Source organism: Myotis daubentonii, chromosome 4, assembly GCF_963259705.1.
Source record: "Myotis daubentonii chromosome 4, mMyoDau2.1, whole genome shotgun sequence".
Taxonomy (NCBI): Eukaryota; Metazoa; Chordata; class Mammalia; order Chiroptera; family Vespertilionidae; genus Myotis; species Myotis daubentonii.
This window is the reverse complement of record NC_081843.1, coordinates 110790873-110814855: the sequence shown is the minus strand read 5'-3', so window position 1 is coordinate 110814855 and position 23983 is coordinate 110790873. Positions and strand designations below refer to the sequence as shown.

Genomic DNA, 23983 nt, shown 5'->3' with positions numbered 1-23983 from the left:
ATAGGCTCAAATTTATCATAATATATAATTATATGTTGCATGGTGATTGTTCATAATATCACTCCTGCTGGACTGTCTACACTCCATGAGAATATTGCCATGTCTGAGTGTGTGTGTGTGTGTGTGTGTGTGTGTGTGTGTGTGTGTGTGTGTGTTTTTAACCACTGTATACTCAACACTCTCTATCTGGTCCTATTCTAGGTGTTAGCTGCTAGGTGTATAATGGTGAATACATAAAGATTTACTTTTTTAAAAAAAATCTGGAAATAGATAAGCAAGGAAAAGGAAATTAGTCACTTACAAATTTCATCACCCAGTGATAAGCATACTTAATATTATCAGATACTGTAAAGGATAAGCTAAACTGCTTCATCAGTTCCAGGCAATTCAATATTCCGGTTGAAATTGAAAGTGTTTAATTTCCATCTTAAGTCTAGTTTGCTTCTGTGTTTGTATGTAACTAGAGGCCCGGTGCATGAAATTCGTGCATGGGGCGGGGCGGGGAGGGCCCCCTCAGCCCAGCCTGCACCCTCTCTAATCCAGGACCCCTCAGGGGATGTCCAACTGTGGGTTTACACCCGCCCCCGCCCCCACCCCCCTGCCAGCCTGATAACCCCAACTGCCTCTGCCTGCCAGCCTGATCACCCCCAACTGCACCCCCTGCTGGCCTGGTTGCCCCACGCAGCCTGCTGCTCAGTCGTTTGGTCGCCGCTCACTAAACCTTCCTGGTTGCCCCATGCAGCCTGTTCAGTCGTTCGTTTGGTTGTTTCTGTTGTGACGGTCACTTAGGCTTTTATATAGATAGATAATTAATTGTGTTAAAACATTATTTGAGAAACCTTTCTTTTTATGTACTTCTTTTCTGCATCCCATCCAATTTTACTTAGATTTTTTAAACAATAATAAAAGTCCCCTATAACATGAAGTAAAGTTTATTTCTTTTAGGTACTTTTAAAATTAATTAGCTATTATATATTCTGGTCACAGAAAACCACGGCTTTCTGAACAAAGAAACAAAATAAAGAAAACAGAATTTAAGGTTTAATTAAAGAGTCAGGTGCTTTTGCTGTTTAATAGCATTATCTTGGAGATTTATTATAGCACACAGTCATTTGATTCTGTATTTTCATTTACCTTCTACCTCAGGCTGTAGTAGTTGCTGTTACATTTTCTCTTTAATCTTTGTTTCATAGAAAGTTTAATTTTTTGTAATTGTGATCATTGTTAATCAGAAACCCTACTTAAAATTTGAAAACCAATGTGTCCTACTGAAAGATGGACTGATAATGACAGAATTTAAGTAACTAATTTTTTAAATTCTATATATAGAAAGGACATGGCATTTGATGTTATGAAACCTGTATTTTATGATTAGTTCGTCGAACATGAGCTTATTAATTTAGAAAAATATACATTCTAATCTGTATCACTAATTTATATACTTATATCCTATAAAATGGCATAGTGCTGGGGTTCAGTTTAAGCTATAAAAAGGTTATTATCAATAATATGAATCAGAAGTCACTTTTCTCTATTCTTTTTTTTAATATATTTCCTCAGAGAGGAAAGAAGAGGGAGAGAGAGAAAGAAACATCAATGATGAGAGAGAATCACTGATCGGCTGCCTCCTGCACACACCACACTGGGGATTGAGCCTGCAGCCTGAGCGTGTGTCCTGACCGGGAATTGAACCATGACCTCCTGGTTCACAGGTCAATGCTTAACTTTTGAGCCACGCTGACTGGACTCTTTATTACTTCTTTCCCTTTAAATTGAACTACTTAAACATGATTTTGAAATTTAGCTCCTTTGTAAGAAGCTGTTGGTTTAAATTGACTTATGAAAAGTTTATCTTCCCTGAAAAGCTATCCCAATATTTTCTTTCACATTCATTAGCCATATTATTTAAGGATGATATTTGGTTCTTTTAAATTCTTTTGTGGGTTTTTAACCAATTACAGAAATAGAGCCTAAGGAAAACATAGTGTCTTAATTTATTTGGGCTGCTATAACAGAACACAGTAGATTGGTTAGCATATAAACAACAGAAATTTATTTGTCACAGTTCTGAAGGTGGGAAGTCTAAGGTCAGGATGCCACCAGATTTAGTGCTTTGAGAATCCACTTCCTGGTTCATAGATTGACCTCTGTCTTACTGTGTCTTCACATCATGGAAGGGGCAAGGGAGTTCTCTGGAGTCTCTCTTATGCGGTCATTAATCCCATTCATGAGGGTTCCAGTCTAGTGACCTAGTCACCTAGTAAAGGCTCCACCTCCAGATACCATCACATTGGAGATTAGGTTTCAACATTCGAATTGGGGGAAGAGGATCGTGGAACGTTCAGTCCATAGCATATGGTTATATGGTTAGCAGGAATAGATCAGAAAAAAAAGAAAGTTTTAATTAATGCTGGTCTTAGGATGAGACAATATTTTGCACCCAATTTAAAAAGTTCCCTTATTTCTAAAAAAACCCACAACTTTATTATGGAAAGTTTTAAGTACGTGCAAAGTAAACAGAAGAGTATAATGAATGTTTCATGCCCATGTCCCAGCTTTAACAGTAATCAACATGCTGTTGTTTTTATTTCACTATGCCTGCACCCACTCTCCAACCACTGCTTAATTATAATCATTATACTTTTATAGTTTTTTTGGAGTTTGGTAATATTTACATACGATGAAAAAAACAAAGTTTAGCTTTACAAGTTTGGCAAATGAGTACACTTATGTAACTAGTATCACTTTATGATATAGAACATTTTCTTCACACTAGAAAGTTTCTTTAGACCCCACCACCATCATAAAAGAACAAATTGATAATTAAACTTTATCAAAATTTCAAAAGATATTAAGAAAATGAAAGGACAAGCAAAAGAGTAGGATAAAATATTTGCAAAATACATATCTAATACAGAATTTTTATCTAAAGCTTATAATTCATTCTTTTAAAAGTCAACAGGAAGATTGCCAGCCTCTGGGATATCAAAGTAAAGATGTTGAGTAGACAGTTGGATATAGAAGTCTAGTGTACAGGGGAGAAGTGAAAGTAGGGAATACAAATTTTTGAGTCATCATCACATAGGTGCTATGTTAACATCACGAGGTTGAATGAGATCAGTGACAGAGTGAGGACAGGAAGTTGAGAAAGATCCTAAATAGGATTCAGGAGTGGCCAGTGTTGTATGAGAAAAACACTAGGAGAATATGTGGTTCTGGAATTGTTTAAACAAGAGAGGGTGATAAACTGTGTTGAATGCTAGGTCAGATCAGATGAGAACTGAGGCTTGTACATTGGCATTCAGCAAATATAGATGCCATTACTAACCATGGCAAGACATCTAGTGAAATGAGCATAAAAACACATAGAGTGTAGTTTCAAAAGAAAGTAGAATTAAAGGTAAATATAGACAACTGAAGTAATTTTGCTGTGAAAGGAAGTAGAAAAATTAAGCGATTGTTGATGGGGGATATAGCATCAGGGCGTAAAGTTTTTGATTGTGTGTGTGTGTGTGTGTGTGTGTGTGTGTGTGTGTGTGAGAGAGAGAGAGAGAGAGATTGATTGATTAGGTGAGTTATCAGCATGTAGATGTTTATATGCCGATTGGAATGCTCCATTAAGAGGGAAAATTGATTATGCAGGAGAGATTTGCTGGAATGATATTTTTGGTGGATTAAAGCAGAAAAGGGATCAGTAATACAGATTATGCATAAGAGATTATGATTTTTTAAAAATATCTTCTGTGTGTACTCTTTCTCAATTGCTCTTTTAAGTACTTTAATTATAATCTTAACCTGTTGAACTGAAAGATTTCCTATACTATCTGAAACATATTGTCTTTGTTCTCCAACCTAGTGGTTTTGAAGAATTCATTGTTTCTAGGGACAGTTACATGATGAGGATCAAAAATTAATAGTAGCCAGAGTTTCTTGAGAAGATTTTTAGGGCAGCCAAATTTCAAATAGCTAACAGAATCAACTCATGAGATGAGACTATTCCACATACTTTTATAATTTAATATTAACATAGAAGTCTTGGTGTATCCAGGGTTTTCTTATATTTTATATGTATCCCGAAAAAAAGTTTGTCTGTCTATGTTTAAACAACAAAAATGACAGCCTGGCTGGAGTGGCTCAGTGATTGAGCGTCGACCTATGAATCAGGAGGTCACGGTTTGATTCCCGGTCAGGGCACGTGCCCGGGCTTGCAGGCTCAATCCCCAGTGTGGGGTGTGCAGGAGGCAGCCGATCAGTGATTCTCTCCCTTCCTCTCTGAAAGCAGTAAAAATACATATTTTTAAAAATTACAAATTCAGGATCTTTTGTTTTCTATTGGTGTTGAATAACACAATTCAGAAGAATCTGGCCAATCTTTAATAGACCAGTAAAAAAAAAAAAAAAAAAGAATTTAAAAATTTTACATTAGTTGAAAGTGTGCCCTCTTGTGGACTATTCAGTAATTTTACAAATAAGTGTTTTCCTCATATCTCAGATTCTGTTATTTATGGTCAGAATTTAAGTCTGTATATAAATGTTATAGTTCTTTAAGATCTAACCCTCACTTAGAAAGAAAGAAAATTTTCACTAATTTTGCATTTCTAATACCACTGCATAGGAAATGGTCTCATGGTATAAGATATAGTCTCAACCTTTATTAGGGGTTGGAGATGAGCTGTTTCTTCTGCAGTGGAAAAGAAGGTGAGAAAATATTTTGTGTGGGAGATGTAATAGGAACCCAAATAATTCATAGCAGCACTTGGAAATATCCTGAATGGCCTCTCCGTAGAAAAGATTTTAATTTAAATCGAATTCCAAGGCTCAGGATTATTTTTTCCTGATGCAGCTTGTATTTTTGTATATTTTGTTATGATTAGACATCATATAATCACTCTGTAGGCTTTTGCAAATCAATTTAACTAGTAATCAGCTGGGACCTTTTTAAGTAATGGGAACTTTTGTTAAAGTTTGTTTGTATAAAAATGTATGAAATATTTACTAAGAACAAAGAAGAAAACTGATTATCCTATATAATAAAAGCTTAATATGTAAATTGACTGAACGGCAGAATGACAGTGGAATGACCGGTCGCTATGACTGACAACCATACTTAATGCATTTTTTAAATCAAACAAGAATTGTTTTTCCCCTTCCTCCCTCACTTCCAGTTTTGAGTTGACATTTGAGTATTCAGATGCATCATGTCACTATGAAAAGCACAATCTTGTGTTTAGGTTTATTACTAATCTTGTAATTCATATGTGGTAACTAATTATGTAAATCATTTTTAATATAAAAATTCCAGCCTTGGGTTGGGTCTGCTTTATGTTACCTGGGATTTAGGAAAACAGAATAAAGTTGGGTAGCCCACAATAGAACTCTCTTCAATATGTTTTTTTATGTGTGCCTATCCTCCCAATTAAATAATTAAACATGGTCACTTGTTACTTAACTGCTTGACTATGACAGTTTATATGTACAACAGCGAGTCATGTGTGGCAACAAGGTGTTTTTCATGCTGTTCTGTACATAATTTTCTCACAACATCTCCCCACCCCCATCAATTACTAAGCACAAATTGAAACTTTCTTATTCGCCTTACTTAGAAAAAATTCGTTGTTTTCGTGACTTCTATCAGGCTTTACATTCTGATTTCTTTCTGTTTGCTTTTTTTTTTTTTGCTAAATATGTAATTTTTAAAATATTTTTTAGTGATGATTAAAGAGTCAAATTAATAACTTCCAACACTAAAGTCCACAATGAAACAAAAGGACAAATATTGGATAGCCAAGGATTCTTTTCTATACTATTTCCTTTGCCATTTCTTTTCAGTGGGCTTCTACTAGCAAATTTTCTATCAGTCATTCACCAAAGGAAAGCAGTGTTTTTTCCTTGGCCAGCTACTAGGGAAAAAATCCTATATAATAAAAGAAACATGTAAATTGACCATCCCTTCGCTATGCTCACCAGCCAATCAGGAGTGAGTAGACAAATTAACCCAACAAAGATGGCAGGTGAATTTGCATACACAGGCACCGGGCAGAGAGCAGAGCGGAAGAGTGTCTAGGAAATTAAAGGGAAGATATCCTAAAACTTCCAGGAAATCTCCACCAATGAAGCAAAGGGGGAAAAAAGCCTCTATTATTCTGTGAGGAACAAACCAAACTGGGTTGGGGATCTCAGACAGTTCGCTCATATGAATGGAAAGACGGACAGAAACTCCCGGATTGGAGAGGGCTCCCCTGAGGGCTCCCAGATTGGAGAGGGTGCAGGTCAGGCTGAGGGACCCACCCCAAGTGCATGAATCTTCATGCACCAGGCCCCTAGTGTGTTTATAAAGGTCATTAAATTACAAAGGGAAAAAAGAAATGATTACCAAAAGGACTGGGTGGCTGTTCCGCTCTAGAAGGAACTAGGTTGCCTTATGGATGGTGGTTCTGTGGATGCTTACTTTGTAACTCTGTTAAACAACACATAGATGTTTTGTGAGCTTTTGTCAGTTTATCTTACATTTATAATAAAAGTGTTTGAGGATAAAGAAAATTCTTAATTTTAACTGTATACCTCTACTTAAAAAAAGAAAAACTTACTTGCAAAGTAAGATGTAAAAGTAGTTAGCAGTGTTATTTCACTGTTCTAAAGTTGACAACCCCCTAAAAAAGGGAAATCTTTAAACTGAAAATTACTATTCAGCTTTCCAGTTTAGCACTATGTCTTAGTTGATGTAGAGTATACCTCTATTTGCTTATAAGTTTAATGTATCTAATTAAGGAATATCTTTGATAAATGTGCACTTATTAAAATGTCTTATATACTTCAAAAAGAAAGTTTTCACACAAATATTGTTAAAGGAAAGATAAACGTTCCAAAAACCACATGTTGAAATTAAGATGAGAAAAATTGGGGGTCATTGAACAGAATAATGGAAAGGGTGTTCAGGAATTTTATAAAATGTCTATACACACACATAGTAATATTATAATAAAAACAATATTTGTCAACTAAGTCATTGAATAAGAATATTAAAATGTTAACAACACATGTCTTTCTTTGTCCTGCCTGTGTTTATATATATATATATTTTTTAAATATATTCTATTGATTTTTCACAGAGAGGAAGGGAGAGGGACAGAGAGTTAGAAACATCGATGAGAGAAAAACATCGACCAGCTGCCTCCTGCACACCCCCCACTGGGTATGTGCCTGCAACCAGGGTACATTCCCTTGACCAGAATCGAACCCGGGACCCCCCAGTCCGCAGGCCGACGCTCTATCCACTGAGCCAAACCAGTCAGGACACTGTGTTTATATATTATGTGATTGATTGATTGATTGATTGATTGATAAGAAGCATGCAGTGATAGGAAGATAAGTACATGAGCATTAGGTAATTATACAAGAATGAAACAGACATGTTTCAACAAAATATCACAAAGGAATATATAATTATTTATAAAGAATGCTGGGCAATAAATGTAAATTCGGAATAGCTTGAGGTAGAATGGCTTTTGGCTGAATTTGTATGGGGTTTCATGAAATAGTGGGAACTTGCCATGGATCTTAAAGAATTATAAGAATTGGACTCAAGTATAAATGGACTATCTAGGTAGGGAGATATATTTTCAAATAACAATGAGGAAACACAAGGTGGATTCAAGATAATTTTATCAGCTTGATTGGAGAGGATGGTTTATGAAGGAAAATAGTGAGAAACATAGCTAGTAAGGTGAGTTGAAGCTAGATTTTAATGTTAATAATGTGCAAAGGAATTATAGCGCTTGTGAAAATTTAGTATCCTTGTCTAGTAATACAGTCTGCTGATAACAGAGACTCTTGAGACAGATTGCTTGCGTTCTAATCTTTGCTCCACAAATTAGTTTAAATTCCCTGTAAATTTTCTCAGTAAAATGCAGAAAATAATAGTGCCCACCTTATTTGTTTGTTGGGAGGATTAAATAAGTTAATATATGCAAAGCACTTTGCAGTGCCTAACATAGTACATGAACTATGGCTGTGGTTACATAGGTTGAACAAACAAGAAAAGCAGAGAAATTTATATTTTATAAGCATTTCCCTAATAGTAATATATTTGGCATATTACAAATAATTGTATCCTTTTCATTTTAGTGTTTGGGAAATGGGAAGTAATGACAGCTGGCACCTGAACTAAGTGTTTTTATCGGCAACACCATTCCAGAACTTCAGGATGAATGGGGATATGCCCCATGTCCCCATCACTACTCTTGCGGGGATTGCAAGTCTCACAGACCGTAAGTTTGGTTAAATTATCTAATTTATATTCTGTTCTGTGTTAATGATTTTTAGAGGGACTACACCAAAAATTATTTGTAACAAAAGAATTTTTTTTAAGGTTTTAGATTTTGAATGATAAACATCATTATTTCCTTTGATTTGTTGGCATACATATGAAAGTAACAAAACTAGTGTAGTCAGCTGCTAGTAGGTAAGATCTTACTTTGTGTTTCATCCTAAGGACCCATTAGGAAGTGGTACTATATGCTTCTTTGATGAGACCAAGCATTAAGAAAAATAAAAATGAAGCATTGGTTTGCATATAAGAACTGGTACAGATTTTTTAAAAAGCACTTAGAGAAATGGTAACTAAAACTGCCCTTCAAAGAAAATTGGATAGCCCAACAACCTAGTTTTTAGTGATGGTTATTTTGGGTATCATGCTCAGTATCCATCTGTTGGAGTTTGTCATAGATATCAACTGCCTATTTTACTCTGAACAGTTAAATTTAAAAGAACATTGTCATTCTTTTGAGATTTACGTAGTGTAACATTTTTTAGGGACTTACTCTTTTAGTGGGCAACTCTAATTCTTTGTCCCTGGGTAATGGTGCAAAAAGCTACCCACAATATTAGTCCCTATGTCATCTTACCTGAATAAATGAAGAGGAAAAAATTATATGGGAAGGAAGGATAGAAGGTGAGAAGTTGACATACTTTTCTTTGTGTAACTTTATGCAAGGTTTAGGGCTTTATAATAAAGGAGCTAAGAGAAAATTACTTCAAGAAATGTTTTTATCTGTGTTCAGTATTCCCCAAATAATATTTTTCTGTTAATTTCCAGCTGGATTTAGCAGGGGTAAAAGAGAGAACAGAGTACAGCTTTGAGGTTAGGAAAGTAGCAGGCTAGTTGATGAGGTCTGAAGTAACAAGAAGTAGGTGGGTTTAGGATAACTCAGCTAAGAAAACTTTTAAAACGGTTTAGTTTATAACTTTGTTATAGGTAAGGCATAAACGCATACAATCTGCTTGAGTGCAGAATCAAACATACTACCAGGGATTTCTTTTTGTTTGTCCTCCCCATTATCTCAGCAAGACATAATTTGTTTCCTGGGTTTTTATTAATAAAAATCTTGTTAGTACCGATTGGACCTGAGCATCATGATTGCTATACTATGTAGGTGCTTAGAAATTAAGCCAAAAACAAAGTACTGTAAACCATCTATGTTCTTTTGTTTGCTGTTTAGAATAGAGTGAAGAGAGGAGAGAACTATTTAGGAATTTATAACTTAAAGCAAAAAACCTTAGATATTTGTCTACCTCCAGAGTCCTGTTCTATGAATGTTCTGCTAAAGTGAACATTTATGTTTGTATTTACTTAAGCAGTTAAAAAGCATGTTACTTGTCTATCTGGTGAAGAGTAAGGTTTTGTTATTTGGTTTCTTTATGTGAGAGTACTAGTGATTCTGATAAATCTTATAAGGCAAAAATAAATGAGATTCTCAATTTTTTGACGTTACTTAGTTTTAACCTTACCTTTTGTCTATTTATTTATTTAGTAAGTTAATAAAAATTTAAGGTAGGAAAAATCAATGCAAATATAAAGGAGCTAAGTTTTATTCTCAGTGAGTAGTATAATTTATATTTTCCCAAGTGATGTTTTAGGAGTTATGTAGAGTTAATTGGCGTTTGCTGAGGGAAAGGAGGCATGTCTTTTAATAATATTCACATTGAAAAAAATGTCATGTTGATATTTATAACATTTTTAATTCCAAAATATATATAAGTACTAAAATGACTTATTTCAGTAACTCAATTTCTAATAATCTGATTTTATTCCAAATAGTCCTGAACCAGCTGCCTCTTCCATCCCCTTTACCTGCTACAACTACAAAGAGCCTTCTTTTTAATGCACGAATAGCAGAAGAGGTGAATTGCCTTTTGGCCTGTAGGGATGATAATTTGGTTTCACAGCTTGTCCATACCCTCAACCAGGTATCAACAGATCACATGTAAGTACAATCTAAAATAAAGTGAAAAGTTTTTTCTTAATAAGAGAATCAGTAATCCTGGTTTTGCTTTTTATTTTAAAAAATTAGATATATAGTTTATTGTTAATATATAAAATATCCAAGTGAGAATATAGCCTCTATGATGAGATATTAATGAGATTTAAGTAGGCCATAGTTACTTTGAGACAGTAGTTATGACCCATTTACTTCTATAAAGATCTTTTCAATACTTTGTAATAATCTTGAGATATCAATCAAGATGGATCTGTGCAGAAGTCTAAAGTTGCTCTTAAAGGTATCTCCCTTTTTCTTGTTATTGTTAGAGTGGTTAGAATTCCCAATTACTAGGGACAGTACTACTAGCTTTATTTGGAGTAGGCTTACATGTTTTTCATGGGAAGTATAAGAAGAACTCAAGACTAACTCCATGGAAGGCTACTACAGAATTAGGGACTAATTTTCCCAAGGATTATTGTACAATCTGAACAAAGGTGTGTGTTTTTACACAATAGACTATTAAAAATGATATAAACTTAAAATCTATACTTATATAGGCAATTTTGCACATAAGAATACTTGTTAAATTTTCCTTTTTATTGCAAAAGCAGTACGTACTTATATCTTAACAACGCAAAAGTGTATAAAAAGTTAAACCTCATCCTTATCCCACTGCACAGTGATACTCATGTATCTTTCCATCCTTTAATTTTTTTAATTTTTATTTTTAGATTTAAAGATTCATTATTTAGAGAAATGAGGGTAAAGCACACAATAGTGGAAAGGTCTCTGCCATTACTAGTAGATGCACTACATACTTAGGGCCAGTTTAAAACTGATAGCTCTGAGGTGAAATACTAAATGTGAATTTGGCACTCAAGAAATTTAGCAGTGTCTAAATACTACATCATTTGTTATACCTGTACATACTAAACATTTTTCACCAAATATTTTAAGAGATAAAGGGAAACAGTATAAACATAGTTATAATTTATTTTATGGAAAGCTACTTTAAGATTGCCCTTAGAAATTTGTTGAATCTAATCATTGGACACCATCTTTATAAATCTTTTTTGTTAGATTTAATGAGTGGAACAGTGACATGAAGAATGTAAAATTTAAAATACTAAGTGTATTTATCTTAAATAGTTATGAATTTAATTCGTTACTCACTTTCAGGTTTATTGAAAATTGTGAATATGCTTAATCACTTGCTTTGGGGTTTTTTCTTTCTCATGACTTTGAGAAAACAATATAAGATGAAAAAATTACATAATCTCTGGGTCTTGTCTTAATTAATGTAGCAATAGTATTTAATTCAGAAGACATTCTCAAAATGACTGATTCATATTCAGATGTTATGGAGAAAATCTATTCCAACCCCAAATTCCAACTTCTGTACATAATTGTCACTTCTATACCTTATTTTTATTTTGAATAGTTTATTTACTTATTTTATGTTTTCATTGATATCTTAGAAAGAGAGGAAGGGAGGGAGAGAGAAACACCAATCGATTGCTCTCCCCCCTGTGCACCCTGATTCGGGACCGAACGTGCAACCTGGGCATGTGCCCTGGCTGGGAATCAAACCAGCAACCTTTTGGTTCAAGGGATTACGCTTAACCAACAGCCCCTTCGGCCAGGGCTATTTTGAATAGTTTAGAATAGACTGTTCTCTGCTTTGAAAGTGATGTGAAAATCCTTAAACTCACAGTTTTATAAAGTATGTTTTGGGCTTTTTTTTTTTTTCCTATTTAAAATGGAAGGAAAAAAATGTCGTAAAGAACCCTCCTTTGTCATTTTTTATCATTCTGTTTCTTTCAGGAATAGCATCTTCAAAAATCCATCAAATTGTTAGACATACTTGTGTGATTTGTTTTTCTTGATTTTTGTCTCAGTCTTTTCTGAATTTCATTCGTGAATTGCTATCTAACTAATGTAGAATAGGAAATTCTTAACCAATCCTGTTTTAATTTTTGGTATTTATTTTTTCAATGCTAGAGAGTTGAAAGATAATCTTGGCAGTGATGATCCAGAAGGCGACATACCAGTCTTGTTGCAGGCCGTCCTGGCAAGGAGTCCTAACGTTTTCAGGGAGAAAAGTATGCAGAACAAATATGTACAAAGTGGTGAGGTTCATAATAATTGAATTTTTGAGTATATTTTTTTATGGATCCATATCAGAACTTGTTTAACATGTAATGCTTAAATTGAAGTGTCTCCTTTAACAAGCTAGCCTGTTACCTGTGAATGCTGTATTTATACCATGAATCCAGCCAAGAAGCTAAATGGATGTTAATATTCTTATAGTTTAATATACAACTAAATTTCTTGAAAATTAGACCAAGTTTAAAGTGTACTTTGTTAGATAATTTCAGAATGGATTAGTTTACTCAATCTAAGAGCTTTAGGAATTTGTTTTAGAAAATTGTATACTTGGTATGAAAGAAGTCTTTTCATTAATCAAACAATAAAAATATTTGCAGAGCTTTTCAACATGCAGTACATATATAAATAATTATACCAGGTATTAGTTTCATTGTTGATGGTGATTACATTTATGGCTATGTAGTATTTGGTTTTATATTTCCGTTTCTTAGCAATGAAAAAATGGGTTTATGACAAGTTATTATTAAGGAAAAACCTATTTATAATAAACATTATAAATGTCATAAAAATATGATGTCCAACAGAGGTACAATTTTTATGTAGTCTAGGTGCACTTTGAGTTAGGAGCATTGTTCCAGTCTGAAGCTTATTGAATTTGTCAAGCCCAAATACTTGCATGGCTCTTGAGACTAAAATAGTCAGAAGGCAATAGTTTAGACAACTCAAGAAGATTTAACCTACTTAATTGGTTAATCATATTCACGAATATTGCCAGATTTATTATTAAGCTATGGGACATATGATTTAGTGTTGAATTTGAATTGGAAGAGAAAGCTCAAAAGTTGGAATTTAGCCATTAAACAAAGGAAAACACTTTAGTATTACTGGTAGACTTTGAGGTGATTTTGAGCCCTCATTTCACTCAACCACTGTCTTAGGCTAGAATCCCTTCTGTGGTATTCCTGGCAAATGAACACATAGCTTCTGTTTCAGTGTTTCTGGTGAAAGGCACTTTTCACGTCAAAAGCAGGAAATGAAATTGGGGAATATAATGTGATGTTCGAAGCTTCCAAAAAGATAGGGTATGCATATCATAAGAAAGTTCAGGGTTAATGATAGATTTTATCTTTGATTATCAAATGTCTAAATAACGGAGTTTTTCTTATCTCCTATATAACAAAGTGACATTTGTGTAACAATTGAAGGAGCAGTGTCTAGCTTGAAAAAAAATTTGAGAATCTGAAAGCTACCCCTACATTTTCTCTCATTAAATATTTATTTAATCCTTAATATGTGGCAAAGAACTATTGTGGAAGAAATAATAGGATCATTCTGCTCTGCATCAAAAGATTTTCAGATGGATCGCAGCAGCTAAAACTTTGGGCCCCTAAATAAAATACTTTAAAAAACCTAGGTCTATAATAAAAAAAATAATAATTAAAAAAATTTTTTAAAAACCTACATCTGAATCAAAATGAAACAAATAGTGTTGTGAAATTAAGCTCCTCAGGATGGGAGATGTATATAATAAAGTAATCCATTTAATAGAAAACCACCCAAAGACCTATTGTAGAAGAAAGTGTGTAGTATTTGATCAGGGGTTAGGGTGACTCTTTTTTCTTTTTAAATTTCATATCATTTGTTTTTTTTGTTTGTTAGTTTTTATTCATTTCAGAGAGAAAGGGAGAGGGAGAGAGAGATATAAACATCAATGATGAGAGAGAATCATTGATTGGCTGCCTCATGCACGCCTCACATTGAGGATTAAGCCCACAACCCAAGTAGGTGCCCTTGCCTGGAATTGAACCTGGGACCTTGCAGTCCATAGGCCGGCGCTCTATCCGCCAAACCAAACTGGCTAGTTCTTTTCAAATTCTAAGGCTAAATGATGGGACTTTAAGCAAGTAAAAAATTTTTAATTTAATCTGTTCTTAGATTAATTATATAGTAAAAGTTTATGTTTTTTAAAGAACAACTGATTTAAATCATTTAAAGGCTATTTCTAGAAGAAAATAATATGTTTACCATCTTTGTGTATGTTGTTTAGGAATGATGATGTCTCAATATAAACTTTCTCAGAATTCCATGCACAGTAGTCCTGCATCTTCCAATTATCAACAAACCACTATCTCACATAGCCCCTCCAGGTAATTTATATAATGTTTTCTATGTTGAATATGCTTGTGAATATACAGTGTATACATACATTTAGGTGATGGTGAATTGTATATAGTTAAGAAATTAAAATGCTTAGTCTTAAATATTAACCTATATGAACATTTGCCTTATAATGTTATATATGGAAATGCTGTAATATACTGATTGAAGTGGCTATCATTTTAGTAACTTGATTTCATTCAGACAAAATAATATGTTAAAGTAACCAATGTGTTTTAGATAAATAAGAAAATTTATAGAGTTGAACTTGGGCAGCATGGCTTTAAACAGATGGATATTTTTATGCAAGTAATATAAATGAATTATCTCAATTTTTTCAAACTATTTATTGTAACTCCTGGATTATGATTTGTGAATGATTTTCGTATATCTGACTATTTTTCAAATTTTTTCTGTTTGCATAGGTTGTATTTTAGACAAATTAGAGTTTGGAAAATTATATGACAGTGAAATTTCAAGGAATAGCATGTTTATTTTATTTCCTTATATTGTTTATTTGGATTTTGGGTTTTAGCCGGTTTGTGCCACCACAGACAAGCTCTGGGAACAGATTTATGCCACAACAAAATAGCCCAGTGCCTAGTCCATATGCCCCACAAAGCCCTGCAGGATACATGCCATATTCCCATCCTTCAAGTTACACAACACATCCACAGATGCAGCAAGGTAAGAAAGTCAATTGTTTATTTAAAGAGAATATCTGTTATTTCAAGCAAATTCATTTCTTTTGTAATTTTTAAAACACAAACTAAACTATACTGTATACTTATTTATCAATAAATATTTTTCTTAAGATATGGCTTACATTATTTTTTAAAAATGTGTTACATTTATCATTTGGAAATTCATTTGGAAGATAAAAGGATCGGTGTCATTTTGACTCTCTGGGTTAGGTTTTTAATACATCTGAGTATATCTAGTTGTGAAATTAGGAACTGCTTTTTAATTGGCCTTTTTACATGGCACTAAGCCAACGAAAATTTACGTTTTAATTGGTAAAGTATATATAGTGTGAAAGTTTTACTATAAAGTAGATACAATACAAAAAGAGGAAAATTAATAATCTTAGGTGCAAAAACTTCTGGGATTAGATTACTAGTTCTCTGTTGAAGGCAAATGTTGATAATATGATTTCTTTTTTTAAGATTATATTGCATTAGTATGTATGAAATGGCTACTAATTGATTTCTAATTAGTATACATTTATTTGTACTTTTTTGGAGAAATTTTTTAAAGTGCAAAGATAAAACAGACATCTATGATTTCGTCCCCCATAATTAACAGCAAATTTTTAATATTTGCACTCATTAGTTCTATGTATATTCTTATTTTTTATTATGTATGAGGTCAAAATTTTCTTCATTTATTAACTCTCTAACTATAAGCTTTAAACTTAGTCATCTATCAAAACAGCCAACTTCTGATTTTCCAAAGTCATGTAATGAAATACTAGGTTGAAACTATTTTATACACCAACTCAAGGAAAAATTAGTAGGCAAATCAAACATTTGGAATAGATACCTTTAAATTTACAGAATTTAGTGTGAGTGCTGAACATAAGTATGTATCTATGTATATATGTAGGCTCTTGATACTTTTGAAGTAGTATATTCTCGCACATGTAGGTATGAGGACATTTTAAGTGTCATTAATAGGACACATTTGTTGCCCATGGAAATGTCCACATATACATAAGTATGTGTAGGAAGGAACATTGTTTTTTACTCTGAATACTGGGGTTTTTTTTAGCAAAATAAAACCAACTTTTTTAGAAGAATAAGTTCAAATCACAAAATCAAGAGAGTAATATAGTTTAAGGGCCTGTTCAGTAATGTATTGTTTCTTGGAAATTCTCAGACACTTGAGTAACTAAAAAATGGAATTCAGAGATTAGGCCCACTCAGATATTAAAATTATTATAAAGTAGAGGCCCGATGCATGAAATTCATGCAAGGGGCTCGGCCCTCTCAGCCCTGGCATTGTCCGGAAAGTCATCCATACGGAGCCGTCCAGTCTAGTTAGAATATTACGCTTTTATTATTATAGATAGGAAAATTTATTGTGGTAAGGAACAAATGGATAGATAAATGGAACAGGAAAGACTTCAGAATCAGGCAAATATATAAGTGAGTTTAGGGTATGTGCAAGTTAGCATTTAAAATACTTTTTCAATTTTACATTATAAAAAATTTAACGCTGCAGAAAAGTTGAAAGATGAGCACAATGAACCCCCTCAAAAACAGGTATTATGAATTTTTGCCCTTAAATACATCTAAAAAGAACTATATAAACACGAACTGTAATCATTTACCCTAAAATTATTAAGAACAGTTCTATTGTATCATCTAGTCTGCATTCAATTTTCATGACAATTTTCATTTCTACATGATAATTTTTTTGTCATTCATAACCTTTATCTTCTTTCCCCCTCCCCTAAATCACCTAAGGATATTTTTATTGAATTTTATTTCTATTTTTATTTTTTTGAGAGAGAGGAGGGGGGGAGGGAGAAAAAGAGAAGTGTTGATGTGAAAGAGAAAAATTGATCAGTTCCTCCTGTATGCTCCCCAACTGGGGATCAAAAGTCTAAGTAAAGAGTTATGCCATCTTCCTTGATGGAAGAACTCAATAGGGTAATATTGGAATTTTTTTCAAACCTATAAATTTAATATCATACTAATAAAAATTCTAAGCAGGGTTTTTATGCAATGTAAGCTGCCTCTAAAAATTTATTTGAAAGAATAAAAATTCAAGAATAGGTAAGATAATTTTGTCATGGAATAAGATGTAGCTTGATCTAGTAGAAATCAAGATTTATTGTAATATTGGTCAAGGCATGGAAGAGCAGAACATCTCAAAGTGCAATTTGATAAAGAGCTTAGGAACATACTCATGAACAAATGGAACTTAATACATGTTATATTATATCTTAATGGAGAAAGAATGGTATTTTACTAAATGATACTGAGGCAGTTATCCATATCCTATCTCACACCACACATAAAACTAAATTTTATATGAATAAAAGACCTAAGAGTGAAAAAATAAAATTGTAAAACTTTATAAATAAAATATAGGAAACTATATTTTTAAGATATATTAAGGGAGGATTCTGAATGGCCAACACCTATGAGAAGATGCTTGGCTTAACTGTTAATCAAGGATGCAGATGTAAGTGACAGAGTCATTTCTGATCCACAGATAGACAGAAATTGTTGGCAAGGATATAGAGCAATAGGAACTGTCATATACTACCAGTGAACTACAAATGGACATAAGTAATTTGGAAAGCTATTTGTTAATATTTGGTAGGATTTAAAAATGGACATATCTAGCCCTGGCTGGTGTGGCTCACTTGGTTGAGCATCATCCCATGCATCTAAAGGTTGCGGGTTCCATTCTCTGTCAGAACACATGCCCAGGTTGCAGGTTTCATCCCTGGTCAGGGTGTGTATGGAAGGAAACCAATCGATGGTTCTCTCACATCGATATTTCTCTCTCCCTTCCTCTCCCTCTCCTCTCTCTCTCTTTGCCTTCTTTTCTATCTAAAATCAATAAAAACATTTTTTTAAATGGACATATCCAGCAATTTCACTTCTTGATACATTTGTAAAAAACAGAAAAGGTATATACAAGAATATACATTACAGCATTATGACAACAAAAAGCAGTCTAAACATCTAACATACGAATGGATAAATTGCCTGGCCGGTGTGGTTCAGTGGTTGAGTGTCGATCCATGAACCAGGAGGTCATAGTTCAATTCCCCGCCAGGGCAAGTGTCCGGGTTGCAGGCTCAATCCCTAGTAGGGGGCATGCAGGAGGCAGCCCATCAAAGATACTCTCTCATCATTGATGTTTCTGTCCTCTCCCTCTTCCTTCCTCTCTGAAATAAAAAATAAAGAATGGATAAATTATGTACATTATTCAAAATATATATAATATTTGATAATAAATGAATTTTAAAATACATGTATAAAACTGGATAAATTTCAAAATATTGAATTTAAAAGCAGGTTACAGAAGTATATGTACATATACCATTTATGTAAAGTTATAATGTGAAAAGCAATGTTAGATATTTAGGAATACATTCATAGCAATGATGTAAAGAAATAGGTAGAGTGAACTCTGAAATATGTTACTTTTAGGACGGAAGGCAAAGGGAATAGAGAAGAATATGCTGATATATGGAGACCTTCAGCCATATCTAATGTTTTGCTTCTTTTCAAAAACACATTCATGTGCCACTTAACAGTGGGGATGCTTTCTGAGAAATGCACTATCAGGCCATTTCATCATCGAGTGTCTTTACACAAACTTAGATTGTGTCGCTACTATTTTAGCTACTTGGTCTAGCCTATTGCTCCTAGGCTAGGAAGCTGTACAGCATGTTACTGTACTGAATACTGCTGGCAATTACAATATGACGTGAGGCCCAATGCACAAATTCGTGCATGGGTGGGGTCCAGCCGGCCCGCCCCATGGGAGCCTGGCCGGCGAGGGTGAGGCAGTGTGGGAGGTTGGCTGACCCTGCCCCCGATGGGTGTGGGGGAGCCGATCAGGGGTGAAGCAGGCCAGGGGGAGAGACCGCGGGAGTTTGGGGGTACCGATCAGGGCCCCTACCTGGCCAGTTGGCTGCTGCAGTGCGCATCATAGCGACTGGTCATTCCAGTCATTTCATCATTCCAGTCACTTGGCTTTCATATATATGTAAATGATAAATATGGGTTTGTTTACACCAGCTTCACCACAAACATATAAGTAATGCTTTGCACTGCAACATTATGATGGCTACAATGTTACAACATCACTAGGTGATAGGAATTTTTCAGCTCTATTATATAATCTTATAGAACCATCATCATACATGCAGTCCTTTGTTGATTCAAACCTCCTTATGAGGTGCATGACTGTAGATCTGAATTATATGATCAGGCCTGAAGAGTTAGTACATGAGTGCTCGTTATATTATTCTCTGTAATTTATGTATGTTTAAAATATTTCTTGTGTACAGTTATTGTCCTCTAAGAATTTTAACAGTTTATAAAGCTTTCTTTTATTCTTATTAATTTCAGCATCGGTATCAAGTCCCATTGTTGCAGGTGGTTTGAGAAACATACATGATAATAAAGTTTCTGGTCCGTTGTCTGGCAGTTCAGCTAATCATCATGGTGATAATCCTAGACATGGCTCAAGTGATGACTACCTACACATGGTGCACAGGCTAAGTAGTGACGTATGTAATATATTAGTTGTAATTAAGGTAATAAAGTAGTTCTAATATTTGTTTCATAACCTAGTACTTTAATTCCACAATTTTAAGGATAGCTACTGTATATCAAGGATTATGCTAGGTCTGAGAATCTGGCTATGAACAATATGGTTCCAGTATGTAACCACAGAGCTTAGTCTAGAGCTGGGTTGGTAAACTGGCCAATAGTCTGACTCACAAACTAAAAATGGTTTTTACATTTTCAAAAAGTTTGAAAACAACAATAACAAAAAACATTATGTGACAGAAACTATATGTGGCCTAAAAACCTAAAGTATTTATTAATCTGTTTCTTTATAGAAAATATTAGCCAACTCCTGGTGTAGAGGTTTAGTTTCTCAATGAAGAAATATAATTTTATTTTTAAATATATGCTCACACAAAAATGTTCTCTTATATGTTCACACTAATAAGAACCTTACTTATTAGTACTTAGACCTTTTTTCCTTAAAACCTTTATAAAACTTTTTCCTTGGAATTTAATGTTACTTTGATTATATTAAAATATTCCACATTATGGAAATTTGTCTTGTTATTGTTTTGGTGGTATTATCACAAAAGTTACATGTATCTAAGGTAATACCAGAGGTGACAGTGGATGCTGCTCTCAAGAAATGTACATTCTGATAGGGTGTTCACAGCTCCTTTTGTAGAAATAGCAAACAAAAGTGGAGTGTACTAGTAATACCCGTTTTCTTATTCATTGCCATGCGTAGGCTGTTGATTCTTTTGGATACACTTTCAATTCTTCTAAGATATACCACGAAGAAAACAGGAAAGTGCAGAAGAATTATGCTTTTGAATTGGTACCAACACTTTACCTGTCAGTAATTTATGTCTTTTATTGGTTCTCTTTAAGATTTCTATAAAGCTTCTCCTATCATTCAAGATACAAATTTTATACTCTATTCTTAGGATGGAGATTCTTCAACGTTGAGGAATGCTGCATCTTTTCCATTGAGGTCTCCACAGTCAGTATGCTCCCCTGCTGGAAGTGATGGAACTCCTAAAGGTATTACTGTAACTAAAATTTCTGTCAGCGTTTCATATTTCAAGTTAATTATAACAACTCAGACATTGTAATTCAGAATACCAAAAACTATTCTCTTGTTTTTCATTTATTGGAGGAAAAAAACGAATCTGTTCTTACCCCCTATAAACTATTGAGAGTGTCTTTAGATATATACAGTATCATTCTCACTGGATTTTGGAAGAGTGAACTGGAGGATAAGATTTATATCCAGTGATCTTTACAAATCACTAATTTCTTACCTCACTTTAACATTTGAAATTATCCTTCAGCTTTCTCTATCCCCCACACTCCAGCCACATACCCCACAAAAAAACAACAACTTTATTTCACATTGAATCTGCCATTTTTCTCTTACTTCTTTCATGGATTTTTTTTCTTAATTAGCTCCCCTCTCTGCTCTCTTATTTCTCAGGATTTCCATTATTAAACTTAATCTTTCACTGTACTTTTTTTCTTAACTATCTTACTCAGTTTTGGTAACAGCATTGATTACTTTCCCTAACAGGATTCCCAAGTCAGATTTATGTATTATGGAAACCACTTAAATATTTATATACTTAAACAGTAAAATCTTAATTTAAGACAAGTCTAGGTTTACGTTATTTTTATAAAACACTTGCATCTTAACCAACTTTTATAATTTCCTATGGATTTTAAAACTTTTAATAAATATTCTAATGGCAAGAAATATATTGTATACATTATTCAGATATAATTATGCTTTCATTTCTGAAGTATAACGATGTTATTTTCCCTCATCAGCTAGCTAACTAAAAGTTTTGCATTTGATTAGCATTTTAAAACCTCTTATATAGCATTTGTTAATTTAATGGTATCTGGACTGAAGATATTTTTATTGAGCCTTGAAATTTGTTAAACTTGCATAGTTTTCTAATAAGAAGCTAAAGAGAGAATGATGTTAAGTGGAGAGGCATAGAGAAGACCACATAAAAGCATGAATCAATACTTTACCAACAGTTTGTGAAGTTAATGAAGACTAATTATAATTTTTCCCACTTTATTTTCTTTTGCAAGTAAGTATTCAATTGACTAGTCAGTAGGACTAATTTTTAATTTGACAAACTTACTTTTACTTCAGATATGTCCATTTTTTCTAGATGATCAGTGGAATAATAAAGATTATCATACCAGAATATTTGTGTTATATTGTCTTTAGAAACAAGGAACTCGTTTGTCATTTTCAAGCTAAGTATTTATATTTTACTGGCACAAAATTAGAAATAATACTGGTATGGAAAATGATAGCCATACTTGGATTGAAACCTGGATCATCTCCCAGCAAGCTAACAGACCATAGTGGGACAAGTCTTTAAGCTTCCTTTTTGTATTTTGTAAATAAGTAGCTTAGATTAGATAATTTCCTAATATTTTTTCTAGCATCACTCTTATAATTTACTAGAGACCCGAAGCACAAAATTCGTGCAATCGGCCCTCACAGCCCCAGCTTCGTACAGAAAGCCGTTTGGCCGTCTGGTCTAATTAGCATATTATGCTTTTATTATAGATTATTTCTATCACAATATAAGAAAATGTAAAATTATCATAACTATTCATTCCTGCATGTTGAAATGTTTTTCTAGGGTCAAGACCACCATTAATCCTACAATCTCAGCCTCTACCTTGTTCATCACCTCGAGATGTTCCACCAGATATCTTGCTAGATTCTCCAGAAAGAAAACAAAAGAAGCAAAAGAAAATGAAATTAGGCAAGGATGAAAAAGACCAGAATGAGAAAGCTGCAATGTATGATATCATTAGTTCTCCATCCAAGGACTCTACTAAACTTACATTAAGACTCTCTCGTGTAAGGTCTTCAGACATGGATCAGCAAGAGGATATGCTTTCTGGTATGGAAAATAGCAATGTTTCAGAAAATGATATTCCTTTTAATGTGCAGTACCCAGGACAGACTTCAAAAACGCCCATTACTCCACAGGATGTAAACCGCCCACTAAATGCTGCTCAGTGTTTGTCGCAGCAAGAACAAACAGCATTCCTTCCAGCAAATCAAGTGCCTGTTTTACAACAGAACACTTCAGTTGCTACCAAACAGCCCCAGACTTCTGTGGTACAGAATCAGCAACAGGTATCACAACAGGGACCTATATACGATGAAGTGGAATTGGATGCATGGGCTGAAATTGAGCGAATAGAGAGAGAATCAGCTATTGAAAGGGAGCGCTTTTCAAAAGAAGTTCAAGATAAAGGTAAAATAAACTCATTACTACCACTTCTTACTCTGGGCAAATATAATGTCAAAAAAGTATTTTTAAGTTACTCTTATTTTCCTCATTATATTTTATAATTCTTTGTTTCTCTCTTCTATATTTTTATTACTAATGCTCGTACCTCAAATTAACTTCTTAATTTCATTTTTATCTGAAACAACTGAAATTTGGTAATTCTATAATACAGATCCATCACCTATTATGTACCAAGTGATTTTATTGGTGCTTGTCTACTAAAGCATTTTTATATCTCATGCATTGTTCACAAGTTAGGTTAATATAGTTTTGTATTTTAACCTTTTTTTATTTGCTAAAACAAGGTTAACTGCTGTAGAATTATTTTGAATCAGTTACTTAAGAAAAGTGTGTATGTATGCTTATTATACAGTTAGAGTCCTGATGCACAAAATTCATGCCAGGGGCTCAGCCCTCGAAGCCACAGTGGCTTGCCTTGGCCCTCCCAGCCCCGGCTTCATCCAGAAGGTCGTCTGGAAGGTCATTTGGCTGTCTGGTCTAATTAGCATATTACACTTTTATTGTTATAGATTAGATGTTTTATGTGGTTTTTCTACCATCTCTTCATTATGTGACCTTTTTTCTAATAAAAATTATGAAAAGAATTTTAAGTTAATATTAAATAAGAAACCTTCAGTATCAAAGATCTTTTGTTTATAATTACAGATAAGTGTTCCCTTTTGTCTGACTAGTATATTAGGATGGAGTTTCAAGACACATGTTCTATGAGTTTGTGGACTTTGTTTTTACTGCTTACTAAATAACTATAATCAAATGAAAGCTCCCTATTAAGTTCTTGATTATTTTAAGAGATAGAAGTTAGTAATAAAATTTATGTACTTGCTGTCTTCACAGGTCAGCATAT

At 33.7% G+C, this 23983-nt stretch overlaps 1 protein-coding gene across 6 annotated transcripts in view; it reads left to right on the top strand.

Annotated features, from left to right (window-relative positions):
* Nucleotides 1-23983, top strand: part of NIPBL (NIPBL cohesin loading factor) — a 175788-nt gene that overhangs the window by 60673 nt on the left and 91132 nt on the right. For 5 of the 6 annotated variants that reach the window (XM_059694929.1, XM_059694927.1, XM_059694932.1 and 2 more), the window contains exons 2-9: nucleotides 8125-8267; nucleotides 10097-10262; nucleotides 12261-12388; nucleotides 14416-14515; nucleotides 15061-15212; nucleotides 19625-19785; nucleotides 20737-20833; nucleotides 22456-23082. In XM_059694929.1, coding sequence (XP_059550912.1) covers nucleotides 8204-8267; nucleotides 10097-10262; nucleotides 12261-12388; nucleotides 14416-14515; nucleotides 15061-15212; nucleotides 19625-19785; nucleotides 20737-20833; nucleotides 22456-23082 — 1495 coding nt within the window. In that variant the 5' untranslated portion in view covers nucleotides 8125-8203. The remainder of the gene's footprint in view (nucleotides 1-8124; nucleotides 8268-10096; nucleotides 10263-12260; nucleotides 12389-14415; nucleotides 14516-15060; nucleotides 15213-19624; nucleotides 19786-20736; nucleotides 20834-22455; nucleotides 23083-23983) is intronic. The other variant, XM_059694928.1, reaches the window with a different exon arrangement.